Here is a 16,025-nt window from a genome sequence, read left to right as displayed (position 1 = left end):
GGAAAGAACCACCGTGAGGGGCCCCGCCAGGCAACTGCGTGAGAGACGAAAGAAGAAAATAAACGTGCTTGGGCTGCGCTTTCCGTCCGTTATAGCTGCTTTATGCAGAGTGGAGCGTGGATCTTTTGCGATTCACATTCCTCCGTCATCACCTTTTCCCACTACCCCAGCGTTCTTTGCTGACTAGACGCTCTGTTTTCCCTTCTGCCTTGGCACTCCCAACGCTCCTAACGCTTCTATCGCTTCTACCGCTTCTCTATTTCGTCCTTCCGAATCTTTAGTTTGCTCTGTATCTCTTGCTCCTTTGCAGACTTCTTTTAGCAATCCATCTTGGCCTCTCTCCATTTTCGTGGCCTTCATCCTCCAATTCGAGTATCATCTTCGGCTCGTTTCTCCCAGTCGATTTCGCTCTCCTCCGTCTCACTCCCGCCTTAGTGCAGAGCACGCTCTTTACTGCCAACGGCTCTCGACTGCGTCGTCAAAAGCCCACCGTTGGAAAGGGCGCTTTAGATAGAGTGCTCCAGATCTCTCCAAAATGCTCAATTTGGTATCTGGCTCTCGCCGCAGGGCGACGTCAAGCGCAAGTATGTATCTAGCTCCATTCCAAGTTTGTGCTTCTTGCCTCTGGCCAAGAGACGGAACGAGTGTTTATCCCCGCTCATGCAAGCTTGGTGGACGCCGACTCGGAGCCTCCGGAGGCTCCGGAACTCATGGCCATCATCATCAAAGTTCAGGTAGCTAACAGAAGCTCTGTCGTTTTTTCCTCCTCGTTTAGGTGCCCACTCCAACCGATCGTCTGACGAAAACAACGGACAAGGCGACGATGATACCCTCGTTGTCGAGCCCGATCAGGGCAACGGTAAGGACGCTCTACGACAATACCCAGGTCGCCCTTAGCTCCCATACTGTCTTTCCTTGGACTCAGCTAAACCCCACACCTAGTCCTCATGCACATTATCTCCCAGCTGCGTCCCGGTGCCGACTTGAGCCGAGTCGTCCTCCCAACCTTCATTCTGGAGCCACGCAGCATGCTGGAAAGGATAACAAAGTATGTTGAGAGAGCTACATATCGTGCCATGTGAGAGACAGAAAGAGCCCCGCTGACGTTGTGTCCAGCTTCATGTGCCACCCTGAGATGCTCCTACCCATCCCCAATATTGAGGACCCAACCGAGCGCTTCGTATCCGTCGTCAAGTTCTACCTGAGTGGCTGGCACATCCGTCCTCCGTACGTACTGCCCCATCTACCCGTATATGCGTTTACATTGCCATGTTCTTCAAAACTAATTTAATGTGTTTTTTGTTGGCAGAGGCGTAAAGAAGCCTCTCAACCCTATTTTGGGTGAAATCTTCTCTTGCTACTGGGACTTCCCCGACAACACGCGCGCCTATTATATCTCTGAGCAGACCTCTCACCACCCTCCTAAGTCGAGCTACTTCTACATGGTCCCGGAATACAACATTCGCGTCGATGGCACGCTCAAACCCCGCAGTCGCTTCCTGGGCAACTCGGCCGCCAGTCTGATGGAGGGTACCGCGATCCTGAGCCTTCTGAACCGCGGCAAGGATGGCAAGCCGGAGAGATAGTATGTCTACAGTCTGCCGTACGCTCTTTTGGTCTTTATTTTTTCTATGAATGGTAACTGACCTCCACCTGCAGCATCCTGACACAGCCCAACATGTATGCCCGGGGCATTCTTTTCGGCAAGATGAAGTACGAGCTTGGCGATCACAGCTTCGTCCGCTGCCCAGAGCTCGGCCTGACCGCCGACATTGAGTTCAAGACCAAAGGTTGGGTTGGCGGCACCTACAATGCTATTGGGGGCACGGTCAAGAACGAAAACACCGGCGAAGTCCTGTACGAGCTCTCCGGGCTCTGGAGCGAGGAGATGACGATTAAGAACGTCAAGACTGGCCACAAAGACATGTTTTTCAACGCGCTGAAGTCCAAGCCTTCACCGCCCTCGGTCCGCCCCATCGAAGAACAAGAGGCCAGAGAGTCGCAGCGGCTGTGGCAACGGACGGCCTCTGCCGTGAAAGAGCGCAACCACGAGCTCGCAACAGATGAGAAAACCAAAGTCGAGGATATGCAGCGTGAGGAGGCTGCTGCTCGGACCCAAGACGGCGTCGAGTGGACCCCGCGCCTCTTCCGGCGGGTCAACGGCGGCCCCGGTGGCTCCGAGGAAGGCGAGGAAGATCTGGAATGGATCATCAATGCGCAAATGTACAGTGACCCCGTTCGTTCGCATGTGCACATTTGTCTTTCAATATCGCCGAACTGGCCGCTAACAATTTGCAGTGATGGCGAAACGCCGCAAGCCCAGGCGGACCAAATCCTTGCCATATACCCCGTGCTGCCCGGCCAGACGTCGAAGCGCGAAAGCAAAATTCCCATCATCCCTGCTCACAAGTCTGTCGAAAAGTCTCCTGGCGCGACCGCCAGCAATACCGGCGCTGCAGGTGCATCAGGTGCTGCTGGTGCTGCCGGTGCTGCCAATGCCGCCGGTGCTGCCTCAACCCCTGCAGTAAAGAGCGGCGACCTGATTGATGTCGGGGATGGCGAATCTTCCAAGCCTTCTGCGGCGCCACTGGCCAGCGATGGCGCCGACAAGATCTCAGAGCTGCTGTCTTCGACGGGCAAGCCGGCGCCCGCAGGCCCGCTCATGGACTTCAACAAAGACCTGGACAAGCACCTACCTACAATTAAGCGTTCTGACACGAGCGGGTCGCAAGACATATTCCATGATGCCGGAAACTAGACGAAGTTTTAGTCCATGAGAAGGGAGTTTATATTTAGAAATATTAGCAGCGGTGCAAACATACATGATACGGAAACGTCCTCCTATGGGTAGGTTGGGAAGGGATGGAAACGGGAATAACTAGAAGAATCGTCCTAAGTATTCTCCCGTTCTTATTTTCTTTGCTTTCTTTTCATTTTTACTAATGATTAATGCTTTCTGGTAACTTTCGCCACTACTGCTTTTCACTGTTCGTTGAGACCACTACGCTGCATGTTCGCACATTGTAGTAATGTAGCGTAGCCAATCTCGAAAGTTAAATCTCCTCACGGATCCCGCCAGACGCAAACTTTTGGTACTCAAATGGCAGTGTCTGTTGTTTTGAAGTACGTTGGCAAACTATTAAATTTGTACACTATGAAAAACAGGCTCCTAGTATTTTTGAACCGAAACGCCAATGCAGACAACTATTTGTCCATGACCGATGTAGGAAAGGCAAAACGCACGTTCAAAGCCTGTACCCAAACAGACTTTCTAGTAACGCCGACGTGTCGGCTCTGGTGATGGCGACCGGGTCACACTGCGCTCATCGCGCCCGCGCTCCTTCAGCCACTTCTTGGTCGACAGCGACAGATCCCGGTCCAGCTCCTCGCTTGGGTTTTTGCGGTGAATAAAGTTACAGAACCCGCCTCGCGCGCAGCCCTCGCCGGAATTGAGTCGACAGCAAGCCTCGCGGAAGTCGGTGACGGGTGATAGTTCGCAGTAGATGGGTCGTGCGGCGTACCAGCGGCTGTTGAGCGCGTCGCATGCGGTGGCAGCGCTCTCCTCGTATTTAAAGCGCGCGTAGACGTTGCCGATGAGGTGGTCGTTGTTGTTGTCGCAGACGACGAGCTCCTCGAGCTCGCCGTACTTGCACAACTCGCACCAAATGTCCTCGTAAAAGGCGTCAAAATGGTTCTGTAGCTGCGAGGCGTTCATGCGCGCCTGCGGGTCGTAGGCTGGGTTCTGGTAGAGATTGGGCATAAGGATCGTCTGGCTGTACGAGGGCTTGACATGTTTGCGAGAGCACCGGTCACCGTGGCGGCAGGCACCGATCTTGTAGTAGAAGGAGCAATTGACCTATTCAGGGAGACGTGGTTAGCAAGGGAAGCCAAAAAAGAAGCGAGGAGAGTCGTGCGATGAGGGAACGGAGTTTACCTTGTCCTGTTCTGTGCCAAAAATGGAAGCCAAAAAGTTCGCCATTGTAATCTGTGATGTCCTCGGTGGATTTTTGTGCGGAGAGCTGGGTATGATAGGGGCGGGGACCTATTCGTTTTATGTGTCGTGAGGTTGAGAAGTGCTTCTGCGCGTTGGAGGAGGCTATACCATAAAAACGACGATAATGATGACTAAAGTGAAGAAGGCTGAAGAACGCCACAGACTACGCCACAGTCGCCCCCGCTAATTTCACGTGATATATCACATGTTTCAACTTAATATGCTAGCAGGGTATTCTGTGCTCAACGTTTTACAACTCAATAAGGGCAAAGTAAGTTGTAAACAAACTGACCATCCAAGTTAACAAGTTGTAAGGCTTGTTATATCGGAAGACAACGACAGTGACTGGCAACATTAGCCTTTGGTACCATTTGCATCACGACCTCGACAAGACACCAGATACCACAAAGGCACGGCAATCTTGGCACTATTGTGCTGCAAAAAGCGGAATCGTCCCAAGCTTCAAGCTCCAATGAAACCCCTGTCTACGATGTATCTTTCGACTGTTTCCTTGCGATTACCCCTGTCAAAATGACGTCCATGCGTGCTACAAACAACCACTGGCTCAGAGTAGCGAAGCGCTCTACGTGTATTCACATAAGGCGAGTGACAAGCTTGCTTTTTGTGCATGCCGCATCGTCCATTCTACAGCAATTGGTATTGGAAACGCTTGCGTGTCACTCTCGTAATTACCGAACACTATTGGCACATGACAAATGGGCTTCGCATGGGAAGAACGTTGTCAATGCAGTAGCGTACATGTGAAGACGATACAGGCTGTGCTGGGGTAGAGTGGTTGGCAGTTTGGCGACTCTTTTTTTATTCTCAACGCTCCCATCATGTCGCCTTTTCTTGTCGACAAACGAACAGGGAACAAGCAAAGGCAAAACGTACTTTAGCTAGAGAAGTAAATCGTACTAGCATTGCCTTTTCTGTTTCGCCCCGGCTGATTTCGACCCAAAGATGTTAGGCACCGAGACGGTGGTTTTGCATGATCCTCCGGTGCGGCGATCTGAATGAGAGGGGTTGGGGGATCGGTAATTACCTTGAGAGCTTGAGTAGCAAAGCTCCAATTCGTCCCAAAGGCAACGAGACCCTTTTCCCCTCGGTCCTCCAACGCCGTCGCCAACGCCGTCGCCACCGCCAGACCGTCCTGGTCCTTGCTGGTTCTGCGTATACTCCTCAGCACGTTGTAATAGTGCGCGATATGCGAATCCACCCCAACCACCCAACTCCGCTTTCTTGGGCCGGGTTCGCGGTACCTTTTCAGCTCATGCGGGAACGGCCCATCCAGAGACATACACCATGCAAGCGGAACTTGCACACCAATCCGGGTCTTTTGCACGCCGGGAGAGCCGTCACAAATTGAATGTCAAGCGCTTTTCAAAACACACATCGGTGCTCAAAGGACCGTTTCTCGCCATCGCGGTGTTCGGAGAATATGGGACTTAAGAGACCTGTCAAAGCACTTGGCCTCTTGGCCATCCGGATATGCACCATCGACAAAAAGTACGTACTACACCATGACTTTTGATACTTTTGCTTGATTTCACGCGGCGTCCGCTTTGGCGTCTTGGAGATAGCGCATTCCGTCGCGTGTAAACTCTCCATTTTCTCAGTGCAACACGCAGCCCGTCATGTGTACCAAGCTAGGCAAGGAAGAGCGATGCCGAAAGTGCTAATTTGTCCTACCATTTCGAGTGTCGCAACTTTTGCGTAATGTTGTGTTTGGTTCCAGCCTCCCCATCGGCCCCGCTACAAAACCAGCACGAGGCATCCCATTTCTGTTATCAATACATGTCGCGAAAATGTCGTACATATTGAGATCGGGTTCAGTGTCGACGCGGTAAGACAAATTCATCTTGCCGTGCACCTGCTCGCCCCGTGATCTGCACCCAGAAGATATCGTTCGTGAACAAGGCACATGTGGTGACCAACTACGAAGTACATTTTCACAATGCTACGCTAGATCGAGATGTGATAATGGGGTCGACTCCCGCTCTCACACCTGCTTGGAGTCAGATTGCTTCATCCTCGGCCGTGCGCGTCGTACATATCGTAAACCTGTCTCTACTACCTTGCGAGACGTAAGCGCCTCGGCGTCACCATCAACGACCCTTGTTGCTTGCTATGCACCAAAGCCGAAATTCTCGCCTGATGAACACGTTTTCTCTTTTATGACCGTCTGTTTTTTTCTCTGCATTTCCCTGCTCTTTCTTCGTTCAGCTGTACTGGGCATCCAATCCCTGCCACCCCTGCAAAAACACCATCTAGGCACAGCCTGACAGGGTTCGTGCCCAGCTCCTTTTGCCGCACGACGACGAGCTAGACTGCTGCTTGGCCCAGCTTGGGCGACTTGCAATCCACATTGAGCGCTAAAGCCTACTCCCCTCGCTGGCCGCGCCAGGCTAGGTGGTCCGGCTGTACAGAATATGGGTATCTTAACACTTGCTCTGGGATCGCTCTTTTACTTTGCGGCGTATCCAAGCCCGTGGGAGGCAGCGTCACTTCGCGTGCGAAAGCGTTCGTGTGCGGCCCAGCCGTCGAGCCGCCTGAGCCAAAAAGCACAATACGACGTAGAAAACTAGTTTCTGTTCGATCTTGGAAAAATGCGATATTGCGGCCCTGGTCCGCCGCACTAGGATAAGATGCATCGCAGAAGCGCCTGAATTCTGGCATTCTGCAATATGTACGAAGTACTGCTTCTCTCCCCATTTAGCTACTGCGGCGGCCGTCGTACTTTGCGCAACTTGGGTCGACTCGTTCGTCGTAGTGTCCGCAAGTGGCTGGGACTCGTAGCTGTCGCAGCTTCCGGCTCCCCCAATTGGATGGGCTGGGAGGCTGGCTTGTCACCAGAGTCCCGTCATCCCTTCCTTCTTTTCGATGGACCCATCCGTGCCTTCTGCCAGTGGGTTCGTTTCGGTTATTTCCCTTTTCACCCACTTCTGACGTAGGTCGTACGTCGCAATCCGACCTTTCCTTCCAAGAGGCAATTGATTCCTTGCTCTGCGGAGGCCAACTCGACCACCAGTGGGCCATGAGGCCATCTACAGACCACACAATGCACCTCGTCGTGTTTGTCTGAATTCGTATCAATTGATTTTTGTAAATTTTTGTTCTTTTGCCGTTGTTTCCTCGCTCAATGCCCGCCGGCAGGTTCACGGCATGGAAGTGCCTTTTGTGTCGTCTTGGGTTGTCTCATACTCTTACTCACACACCTCCTTCCTTGTTTCGATCTTTCCTTCGTTTTTTGCCAATTGCACCTTCCCACTGTGTAGTGTAGCTCTTTCCCTGCTTCCGTACTTCCTTTGTGGCATCCCCCTTTTATCCCCGCCCGATTTTCCTACTTGCATCTGTCATTCTCAGTCACCTCCTCGACTTTCCGTCGTCAACTGTCTCCTCACTCTTCAGCCACCGGAATTCTCTCACAGCTCAGCCAGCCTAGTCGCATCTATCCCATCACACATCGTACTGGAGCAGACCCACCCACGTCTTCAGATCAGCCCCTAGCTGGCAACCAGCTCTGCTAAGCTAGCTGGCTAGCTCGACCTGCACTACTGTTGTACGTCGGGACTAAAACCAATCCATTTTCCATTTTCAATTCCCCGCCCCGCCTCCTCTGCGTTCGTTCACCTGAGTTGCCTCGTCTGCTTCTCTGTGTGTGTACGCAGCTATGTTTTGTCTCCCGGTAGTGTCCTGTCGTTCCTTTTTCTCTTGGCACTGAGTGCCTGTCTGTCTTATCTACCAAGCCCTGCCCTGTCTCGCCCGAACTGCATTTTTACTTGCTTTTCTTTTCTTCTTTTGCCTTTCTTCTCCGTGAAATTTCCCTTCCTTTTTGTTTTCTTCTGTGTGTTTTTTGTTCTCGTTTTCTGTTCCCCTCCGGCCAGCTGTTCTTTTTTCGCCTGGCTTCCCCTCTTCCCAGCTGTCCCACACCCGGTCGATAAACTTCTCGTTTGGAATCCCTGCCCCCTTTGCCAAGACTTCTTTAAGTGATCCGGCCCGCGCATAGCTCTCCCTACGTTTTGGGAGCTTTCCATTTTGTCATCCAGGCGTCTTTCCTCGAAAGTGTCGACCAGAGCTGCTTCGAGCAATTTAACTGTGTTTCACGGGTCGACAACAACAAGCCTGAGTCGACTCTCACTACCGTATCCACTCCCATCGCTACCACGGCATCGTCGCAGATCGATCAGGCAACGGAACCCAAGTCAGAGCTCTGTCGTGGCTTCTGTCTTTGCGACTGCGAACGACATAGCTCCCGTCCCCGCAAACCGACGACACTGAACGACGAAACTGCTTTCCCAAGTCCAGAGGACGACCAGCGCGGCAACGGCCAACATGGCGACCACCCAACCAAGTGCGCCGGAGGCCAAGCAGAGCGCTGTGATTGAGGCTGCTCGTGACCCGAACAGCGCCGTGAGCTCTCAAGATGCCCAGGCAAAGATGGTCCAGGAGAGCAAGAAGGCTGGCATCCCCGCCTTCACTTTCAATCCCGATGCCAGCCCCGAGGAGAAGAAGGCGCAAGCCCGGGCTGTATGTGTTCTCCTACGCTCCGTACCCCGACCCCCCCCCATATTACCCATGCGTTGTTCTCACATCTGATTACTAGGCCATTCCCGACAACTTCCACAATCCCAAGCGCGTCAAGGGCGTCGCAATCGCAACTGACATTGACGACGGATCCGCGGCTCAATACGATCTCCCGTCTCCCACCAAGGCCGGCGCAATTACCGCGCCGCCTGCAGGCGATGGAAAGGCAGCGGGCAACGGCACAGCTGCTCCTGGTGAGACCGAAATGGGCCCGGAAACCACGGGCTGGGCACCCCGCTTCGGCTGGCCCGTCGAGTCCATTCGCGATGCCCCGAGTCTGCTCGAGCATTCTACGTGGCTCGAAGGCCGCCTGCCTTCCAATTTGTACGGTGACTGGTACCACAACACGGGTATCATCATCTTCGCTTGCCTGACTTCCTGGTTCATTGCCGTCCTCGGTGGCGGCCTTGGCTGGGTCTTTATTATCATTGCCACGTGCGGCACTTACTACCGCACCTCTATACGCCGTGTGCGCCGCAACTTCCGTGACGATCTCAACCGCGAGCTCTCGATGAAGCGCCTCGAAACCGATTCTGAATCACTTGAGTGGATGAACTCGTTCCTGTTCAAGTTCTGGCCAATCTACCAGCCCGTTCTGGCCCAGACCATCATCAACTCCGTCGACCAGGTGCTTAGCTCAGCCACCCCAGCTTTCTTGGACAGCCTCAAGCTCCGTACCTTTACACTCGGCTCCAAGCCGCCCCGCATGGAGCACGTCAAGACCTACCCCAAGGCTGAGGATGACATTGTCATGATGGACTGGAAGTTCAGCTTCTCTCCCAACGACATTGCCGACATGACCACCCAGCAGGTCAAGAACAAGATCAACCCCAAGGTCGTGCTTGAGATCCGTGTCGGCAAGGCCATGATCAGCAAGGGTCTGGACGTTATTGTCGAGGACATGGCCTTCTCTGGTCTCATGCGTCTGAAGATCAAGCTGCAGATCCCCTTCCCTCACGTCGAAAAGATTGAGATGTGCTTCCTGGAGAAGCCGACCATTGACTACGTTTGTAAGCCGCTCGGTGGCGAGACTTTCGGGTTCGATATCAACTTCATTCCTGGTCTCGAATCGTTCATTCTTGAGCAGATTCACGGCAACCTGGCCCCTATGATGTACGCCCCCAACGTCTTCCCCATCGAAGTCGCCAAGATGTTGTCTGGTTCCACCGTCGACCAGGCCATTGGCGTTGTTGCTGTTACGCTGCACGGTGCCCAGGGCCTCAAGAACCCCGACAAGTTTTCTGGAACCATCGACCCCTATGCGGTCATCACCCTTAACCGCCGCTCGCCCCTGGCCCAGACCAAGATTATTCGCGACACGAACACGCCGCGCTGGAACGAAACTCACTACATCATTGTCACCTCTTTCAACGATTCGCTCGACCTCATTGTCAACGATTTCAATGACTACCGCAAGGACAAGGAGCTGGGTGTCGCCTCGTTCCAGCTCGAGAACCTCGAAGAGGTCAACGAGGCTGAGAACGAGACTCTCGAGGTCATCGCCGATGGCAAAGCCCACGGTCAAGTGTCATGCGACATCCGCTTTTTCCCCGTTCTAACTGATGAGAAGCTGCCCGATGGCACAGTTGAGCCTGCCCCGCCTTCGAACACTGGTATTCTGCGTTTCACGGTCGAGCAGGCCAAGGATCTGGACGGCACTAAGAGTCTTGTCGGCATGCTTAACCCCTATTCGGTCCTTCTGCTCAACGGCAAGGAAATTCACGCTACCAAGAAGCTCAAGCGGACAAACAACCCCATCTGGGACAACGGCTCCAAGGAAATCCTCATCACGGACCGCGCCAAGGCCAAGCTCGGTGTCGTTGTCAAGGACGAACGCGACATCGCCGGCGACCAGCTGATTGGCAACTATCAGATCAAGCTTGACGATATGCTCGACCTCATGGAGAAGGGCCAGGACTGGTACAACCTGGCTGGCGCCAAGACCGGTCGCGTCAAGATGCAAGCCCAGTGGAAGCCTGTCGCTCTGTCTGGTGTCATTGCCGGCACAGGCGGCTACCAAACCCCCATTGGTGTCATGCGCGTCCACTTTATCAAGGCGACTGCTCTTCGCAACTTCGAGACTGTCGGCAAGTCCGACCCCTACGCCCGTGTCCTGCTGTCTGGTATCGAGAAAGCCCGCACTGTCACTTTCAAAAACAACCTCAACCCCGAATGGGACGAGGTTCTATACGTTCCTGTTCACAGCACCCGTGAGCGCCTTCAGCTCGAGGTCATGGACGCCGAGACCATGGGCCGCGACCGCAGCTTGGGTCTGTTGGATATTTTCGCCGGTGACTTCATTGCCCAGGATGAAGACGGTGCTTACCTGGTCAACGACAAGAAGACTCAGCGCGAGGAAGGCCTCAAGCTGCACGGCAAAGGTATGGCCAAGGGTGTTCTGTCCTACACGATTTCGTTCTTCCCCTGCTTGAATGTCGCCGATCCCGAAGAGGAGGAGCGTGAGAAGGAGAAGGAGGCGGCCAAGGCGCAGAACGGCAAGGAAGCATCCGTCAGCGGCTCCGTCCCAACGTCACCCACGTCGGCCACCATCCCCTCCCCTCCCACTTCTCCCACGACGTCCAAGACCCAGGCAAGCCAGACTGTCCCTGCAGCGGCTCCAGGAAGTCCAGCCACATCCAAGCCGGGCAGCGACGTTCTGTCCACCAAGGCGGACGAGCCCAAAGGCCCGCCCAAGGTTCACCTGACCCCAGAAGAACTCCTCAAGTACGAGTCCGGTCTCATCATCTTCAAGTTGATGGAGGCTGAGCTGCCGCGCCCCGATACCCAGCTCGAGATTTTCGTCGATGATATGGCCTTTCCTTCCTACGTCTCGTCCAGCGCGCGCTCCCGGTCCTTTACGTTCGATGAGATGGGTGACTGCTTCATTCGCGAGCTTGACTTCTCCCGCCTCACCCTCAAGATTCGTGACCGTGGCGGCGAGAAGAAGGAGGATGAGAAAGATCGTCCTTTGGCCCGCCTTACTGGCAATACGCTCGATACGCTAAAGCAGTGCTTGGTAAGTTACTTATACCTGCCTCATCTTCACGGGAGAAAGGCTAGTTCGCAGCGCCGTTTTCGTTCACTAACACTTTTCATAGAACAACCCCACTACACTGAAGCTGAAGGACGAGGAAGGCAGAGTCAGCTCTGTTCGTGTTAGTCTCAAGTACATTCCCGTGCAGATGGAGCTGGACCCCAGAGAGAGCATCAACAACATGGGCAACCTTCGCGTTGACGTTCTTGATGCGGAGAATCTTCCCGCAGCCGACTCGAACGGCAAGAGTGACCCGTACTGCAAGTTCGAGCTCAACGGAGTCGAAGTGTTCAAAACCAAGGTGCAGAAAAAAACCCTCAACCCGACATGGAACGAGTTCTTCGAGATTCCTGTACCATCCAGAATCGGTGCTGCATTCAACCTCAACGTGTACGACTACGACTTTGCGGACAAGCCGGACTTCCTGGGCGGTTCGCCAATCCAGCTCGACCAGCTAGAGCCGTTTAAGGCTTCAGAAATGCGGTTGCCACTCGATGGCAAGTCTGGAACGGCTCGCATACGCCTTTTGTTCCGCCCTGATTACGTTACCCGCCAAAGACAGGGCACGTCAACGTTTGCCGCCCCGACAAGAATCGTTACTGGCGTGGCTGGTGCTCCCATTAAGGGTGGCGCGGCTGTTGTCGGTGTGGTGGGCCACGGTGTCGGCAAGGGTGCTTCCTTCTTGCGTCGCGGTTTCCGCGGGGGCAAGAAGGACGAGGAGGTAGTTGCTGCTCACATTACCGCTGCTGACACGGCCGCTCCCGGCACTGCCATCACAACGAACGGCGACTCTGCGGTCCCCAACACCATGGTCAAGCGTGCCTCGGGTCTCACCGATCCGGCGGTTGTCAGCCAGCATGACGAACCGGCTTTGGACGTACCTCCAGGCCCAGCTCTGGCTGCGTCGAGAAGCCTGGGCCACAACCGCACTGCAAGTGGGGCAGCGTCCATCTACAGTGTGGCACCCGGCTCGCCGGGTGCTGGCACGGCCGTATTCACGATCGTCTCTGCGTCGGGCTACCCACCGTCCTCGGACGTGTACGTCATCCTCAACCAGATTGGCTCGAAATCCAAGACGATTGGCAAGACCAAGCACCACAAACCGCAAAGCGGCGTGGCCAAGTTCGATGAGTCATTTAAAACCACGTGCACAGCCGACGCGCAGTTCCAGGTCCAGGTCCGCGAGCAGCACCTCTTCGGCAGCGACGACGTCCTGGGCGAGTCTCTGTACGTCGTGGACGAGTCCGGCACAAACGCTGAGAAAGAGATCAGTGTTGGCGACGGCTCGGTTGTGGTTAAGAGCACCTTCACGTCGCACGAATCCAATGGCACCACGGACAGCCCCAAGTCGTTCCGCCGCAGCTTCTTGAGCAAGCGCGAGGCTCGCCCTCCTTCTAGCCGCGAGGGTACTCCGGCGTAGTTGGTAGTTTTGATTCCCAAATATGCCGTAAATTGGGTTTTGGCTTTAGGAATGGTGTAATTTGGACGAAATAAATGGACAAGAGAAAAAAATTGTAATGTCTGTGGTCTGATGGTTTTGCCAATATATCTTTTTGCGCTTGTTTTTTATTTTATTGTAACGATTTCCCTTTACCTTCTTTCCACCTTTTTGGGTTTTTATTTTTATAGTTTTATATGCTTCGCTGCTTTTAATACGAATTTGGTTCTATTTGCAATTTGAGAGGCCAGTTTTATGGCTTGCAGTAAAAGAGGACTTTGACCGTGATATACTTTATTGCAAAATGAATGTTCCATAGATCGCCACAAAAAGAGTTTACGTATAGTGTTCATGAATTTAACAACACCGCGAAAAGTGGACTAGCTAAAGACATAATATCAAAAGCAAAGCAGTGGTTCCCGGCACGAGAAAACATAAGATTTAGTTTTGAGTAACCTCCCGATTACACCATAATACGCAGTTGTATAAAGCCAGATGAGAATGTCTAATGAGAACCGCATTACAGCTGGAACAAAAAAGCGCTGAGAGTTGGAGACAAAACTTGCAAAAAACAAGCTGAAAAAATAACAAAATAGGGTATGGTGCGAGATAACAGAAACGAGAAGCTACGTACAAGTGCAACGACAGACGAAAATAAAAAGAAAAATGTTGTGAGCGCTGAGAGTATGAAAAACCCTAAGAAGGCTGCGTATATTCAAGGGACCAATAGCGTAAAGCAACGCAATTTTTTTTTTTTTAAAAAAAAGAGAATGAAAAGAAAAGTGAGGACAGTGGGATGGCCGAGATCAGTACCCGAAGTTGTCGTGTTGGTGAACAGGGCACCGTCCTGGATGATTCTTAAACCAGGCGCGGATGCACCGCTCGTGGAAGCGGCAGAAGCATTCGAGCCGGGCCATTGGCACGCCCACTTCCAGGTCCTCGAGACAGATGGTGCACTCAGCTGCATCGACGCAGTCCTTCTCCGTCGCGCGGTAGGGAAACATGCCCGTCATCCGCGGCGGGGGTGGTGACGCTGTCGACGAAGAAGCCTCTGCAGTGTTTGCGGGTAGTGAGGTGGAATTTGTTGACGCGTCGGTGACCCCGTTCGTCGGCGACCTGCTGGAGCTGCCTCCCATGTACCGACTCTGCGTTTCAAGGCACTCGGTGATGTGGGCCTCACGCAGGGTTTCAAAGTTGGGCAGCGAACGCTTAGGCAGCTCGTTGTGGCACACTGGGCACTCGTCTTCCTCGGCAATTTGTGGTGTTGGCGGGGGCCTGTGTCTGTGGCCTTGGCTATGACGATGATGTGAAAGGTGCTGGTGCTGTAGCTGTTGCTGTTGATTTTGATGCAATTGCAGCTGCAGCTGCAGCTGTTGCTCCTGAGCAGAGGCCATGACGGCAGTCAACGGAGGCAAGCTAAGCCGGTTGTGACGGTACCGATTTTGAGCCGAGGATGAGGAAGCGCCCGAAGGAGCGGATGCAAGAGCGTTGCCAGCAGTCGAATTTGTGCCGTGGATTGTACGATATCCCTGAGCGAGTTGAGGAGATAGTGAAGATCCTGCCTCTGGAACGGACAAACCATAGGGAGGAGGAGGAGGCGTATATTCATTGCCACCCGTCGCACTACCTGACGCAGGACTTTGCTGCGTAGAGCTGCTCTGGACGCTACTGTACGACCGTGAATGATACCGGCTGGACGAGCCACCAGTGGTAGCGAGAGAAGAAGTATGGGCTGCTGGCGGTGTAGTGTTGGGATCTGGCACACACGGATTGCAAAGGCGGACACGTTCACCGCCACCAAGATACCTCACATCATCCGTCGGGTTGGCCCACTGGTTAGCATCTTGTCTTGGATAGGGCTGCGCTCCAGGAGGCAAGACAATGTACTGGTAGGGAATGGTAATGCGGTGCGGGGAACAGCTGTTGCAAACAACCCTTCCGCATTTTCTATGGACGGTTTATTAGCATTGTGACAAGACAGCGGGCATGGCGAATGCGGCCAGGCATCCATGCGACAAATCGGTATGTACGTACCTGCAGTGGTGTTTTCGGACAAAGATGTTGAAGTGCTGGAAGCAAATGGGACAGTAAGTGACTTCAGCGTCAGGCTGCCACCTGGGCAGAGTGATGTCCTGCCGCTGTTGGCGCTGCTGTCGCTGTTCTTGTGGTGTCGGCTGCAGTGAAGGCGGTGCAGCAGGAGCAGGGGCAGGAGCAGGAGCAGGAGGAAGTGGTGCCTCGGAGCTCTCAGCACCAGCGGTCGAGGTCCGACGCGCAGCCGAACTACTCGCAGTAGATGTAGATGACCTTGTTCGTGTCTGGCTGGCCGCGGATGGTTGTCGTTGTTGCGAGCGAGTTGCATTGGAGCGTGAAGCAGCGTAGGTCCATTCAGGAGGAAAAGGCGGCAGCGGAGCGGGCTCTTGATTGCGCCGCCGCTCCACCGGACTCTGCCACTCGAAAGGAACGGGAGGGAGTGGTGGCGACGGTGGCCTGTAGGCTTCCGTGGTCGGCTGTCTTATTGGGATACTGGAGGACACAGCTGGATCGGAGGGTGCGGCTGCCGCTGGCGTAGCTGTGTTGGGCTGGGCAGTACGACCAGGAGCAACAGGTAGGGTAGAAGTCATCGAGGCGGCAGGAGCAGCAGAAGGCACGGGGGGAAAAGGAACAGCCGGAGCTGTCGGAGCAGCAGACGCAACAGGCGAGGCGGGACGACCAGGATGCTCAAGGGCTGGACGGGAAGGCGCTGTGATCGATGAGGTCGTGACCGGTTCGGCTCTTGTAGCTGTGGGGCCATTTGCTGCCTCTACAGCATCATGGAACTCCTCCTCCAAGGCGGACGGTCTGCCAGCTGCAGATACACTGCTACCGCCGCTGTTGAAGTCACTTGAGGTTTTGTCGATGTGGTCGATCGTCGTGTTTGGGCTCGTACTCGCCGTCCCATCGTCGTCACCGTGACGGGACGCCATCTTGCAACA

The 16,025-nt window shown here is 54.1% G+C and overlaps 4 protein-coding genes across 4 annotated transcripts; 2 read left to right on the top strand and 2 right to left on the bottom strand.

Moving 5' to 3' along the window:
• Positions 1 to 535: 535 nt before the first annotated feature.
• Positions 536 to 2,758, top strand: SPBR_06753 (uncharacterized protein; the record flags this gene model as incomplete). The annotated part of the gene is made up of 7 exons (XM_040765009.1): positions 536 to 584; positions 776 to 859; positions 943 to 1,048; positions 1,117 to 1,227; positions 1,310 to 1,585; positions 1,660 to 2,223; positions 2,299 to 2,758. The coding sequence occupies 7 exons, from the start codon at positions 536 to 538 to the stop codon at positions 2,756 to 2,758; spliced, it is 1,650 nt and encodes a 549-aa protein (XP_040616485.1).
• A 513-nt stretch (positions 2,759 to 3,271) lies between these two features.
• Positions 3,272 to 3,979, bottom strand: SPBR_07827 (splicing factor U2AF 35 kDa subunit; the record flags this gene model as incomplete). The annotated part of the gene is made up of 2 exons (XM_040766081.1): positions 3,272 to 3,856; positions 3,935 to 3,979. 2 exons carry the CDS (start codon positions 3,977 to 3,979, stop codon positions 3,272 to 3,274), a joined length of 630 nt encoding a protein of 209 aa, XP_040616484.1.
• Positions 3,980 to 8,329: 4,350 nt separating this feature from the next.
• SPBR_06349 (uncharacterized protein) lies at positions 8,330 to 13,035 on the top strand (the record flags this gene model as incomplete). The annotated part of the gene is made up of 3 exons (XM_040764606.1): positions 8,330 to 8,524; positions 8,601 to 11,597; positions 11,680 to 13,035. 3 exons carry the CDS (start codon positions 8,330 to 8,332, stop codon positions 13,033 to 13,035), a joined length of 4,548 nt encoding a protein of 1,515 aa, XP_040616483.1.
• Positions 13,036 to 13,859: 824 nt separating this feature from the next.
• Positions 13,860 to 16,016, bottom strand: SPBR_06786 (uncharacterized protein; the record flags this gene model as incomplete). The annotated part of the gene is made up of 2 exons (XM_040765042.1): positions 13,860 to 14,328; positions 15,088 to 16,016. The coding sequence occupies 2 exons, from the start codon at positions 16,014 to 16,016 to the stop codon at positions 13,860 to 13,862; spliced, it is 1,398 nt and encodes a 465-aa protein (XP_040616482.1).
• Positions 16,017 to 16,025: the final 9 nt, after the last annotated feature.

The sequence above is a fragment of the Sporothrix brasiliensis genome, assembly GCF_000820605.1.
Source record: "Sporothrix brasiliensis 5110 chromosome Unknown Cont20, whole genome shotgun sequence".
Taxonomy (NCBI): domain Eukaryota; kingdom Fungi; phylum Ascomycota; class Sordariomycetes; order Ophiostomatales; family Ophiostomataceae; genus Sporothrix; species Sporothrix brasiliensis.
Note: the sequence above shows the minus strand (reverse complement) of the source record. Positions and strands in the feature narration are given on the sequence as shown.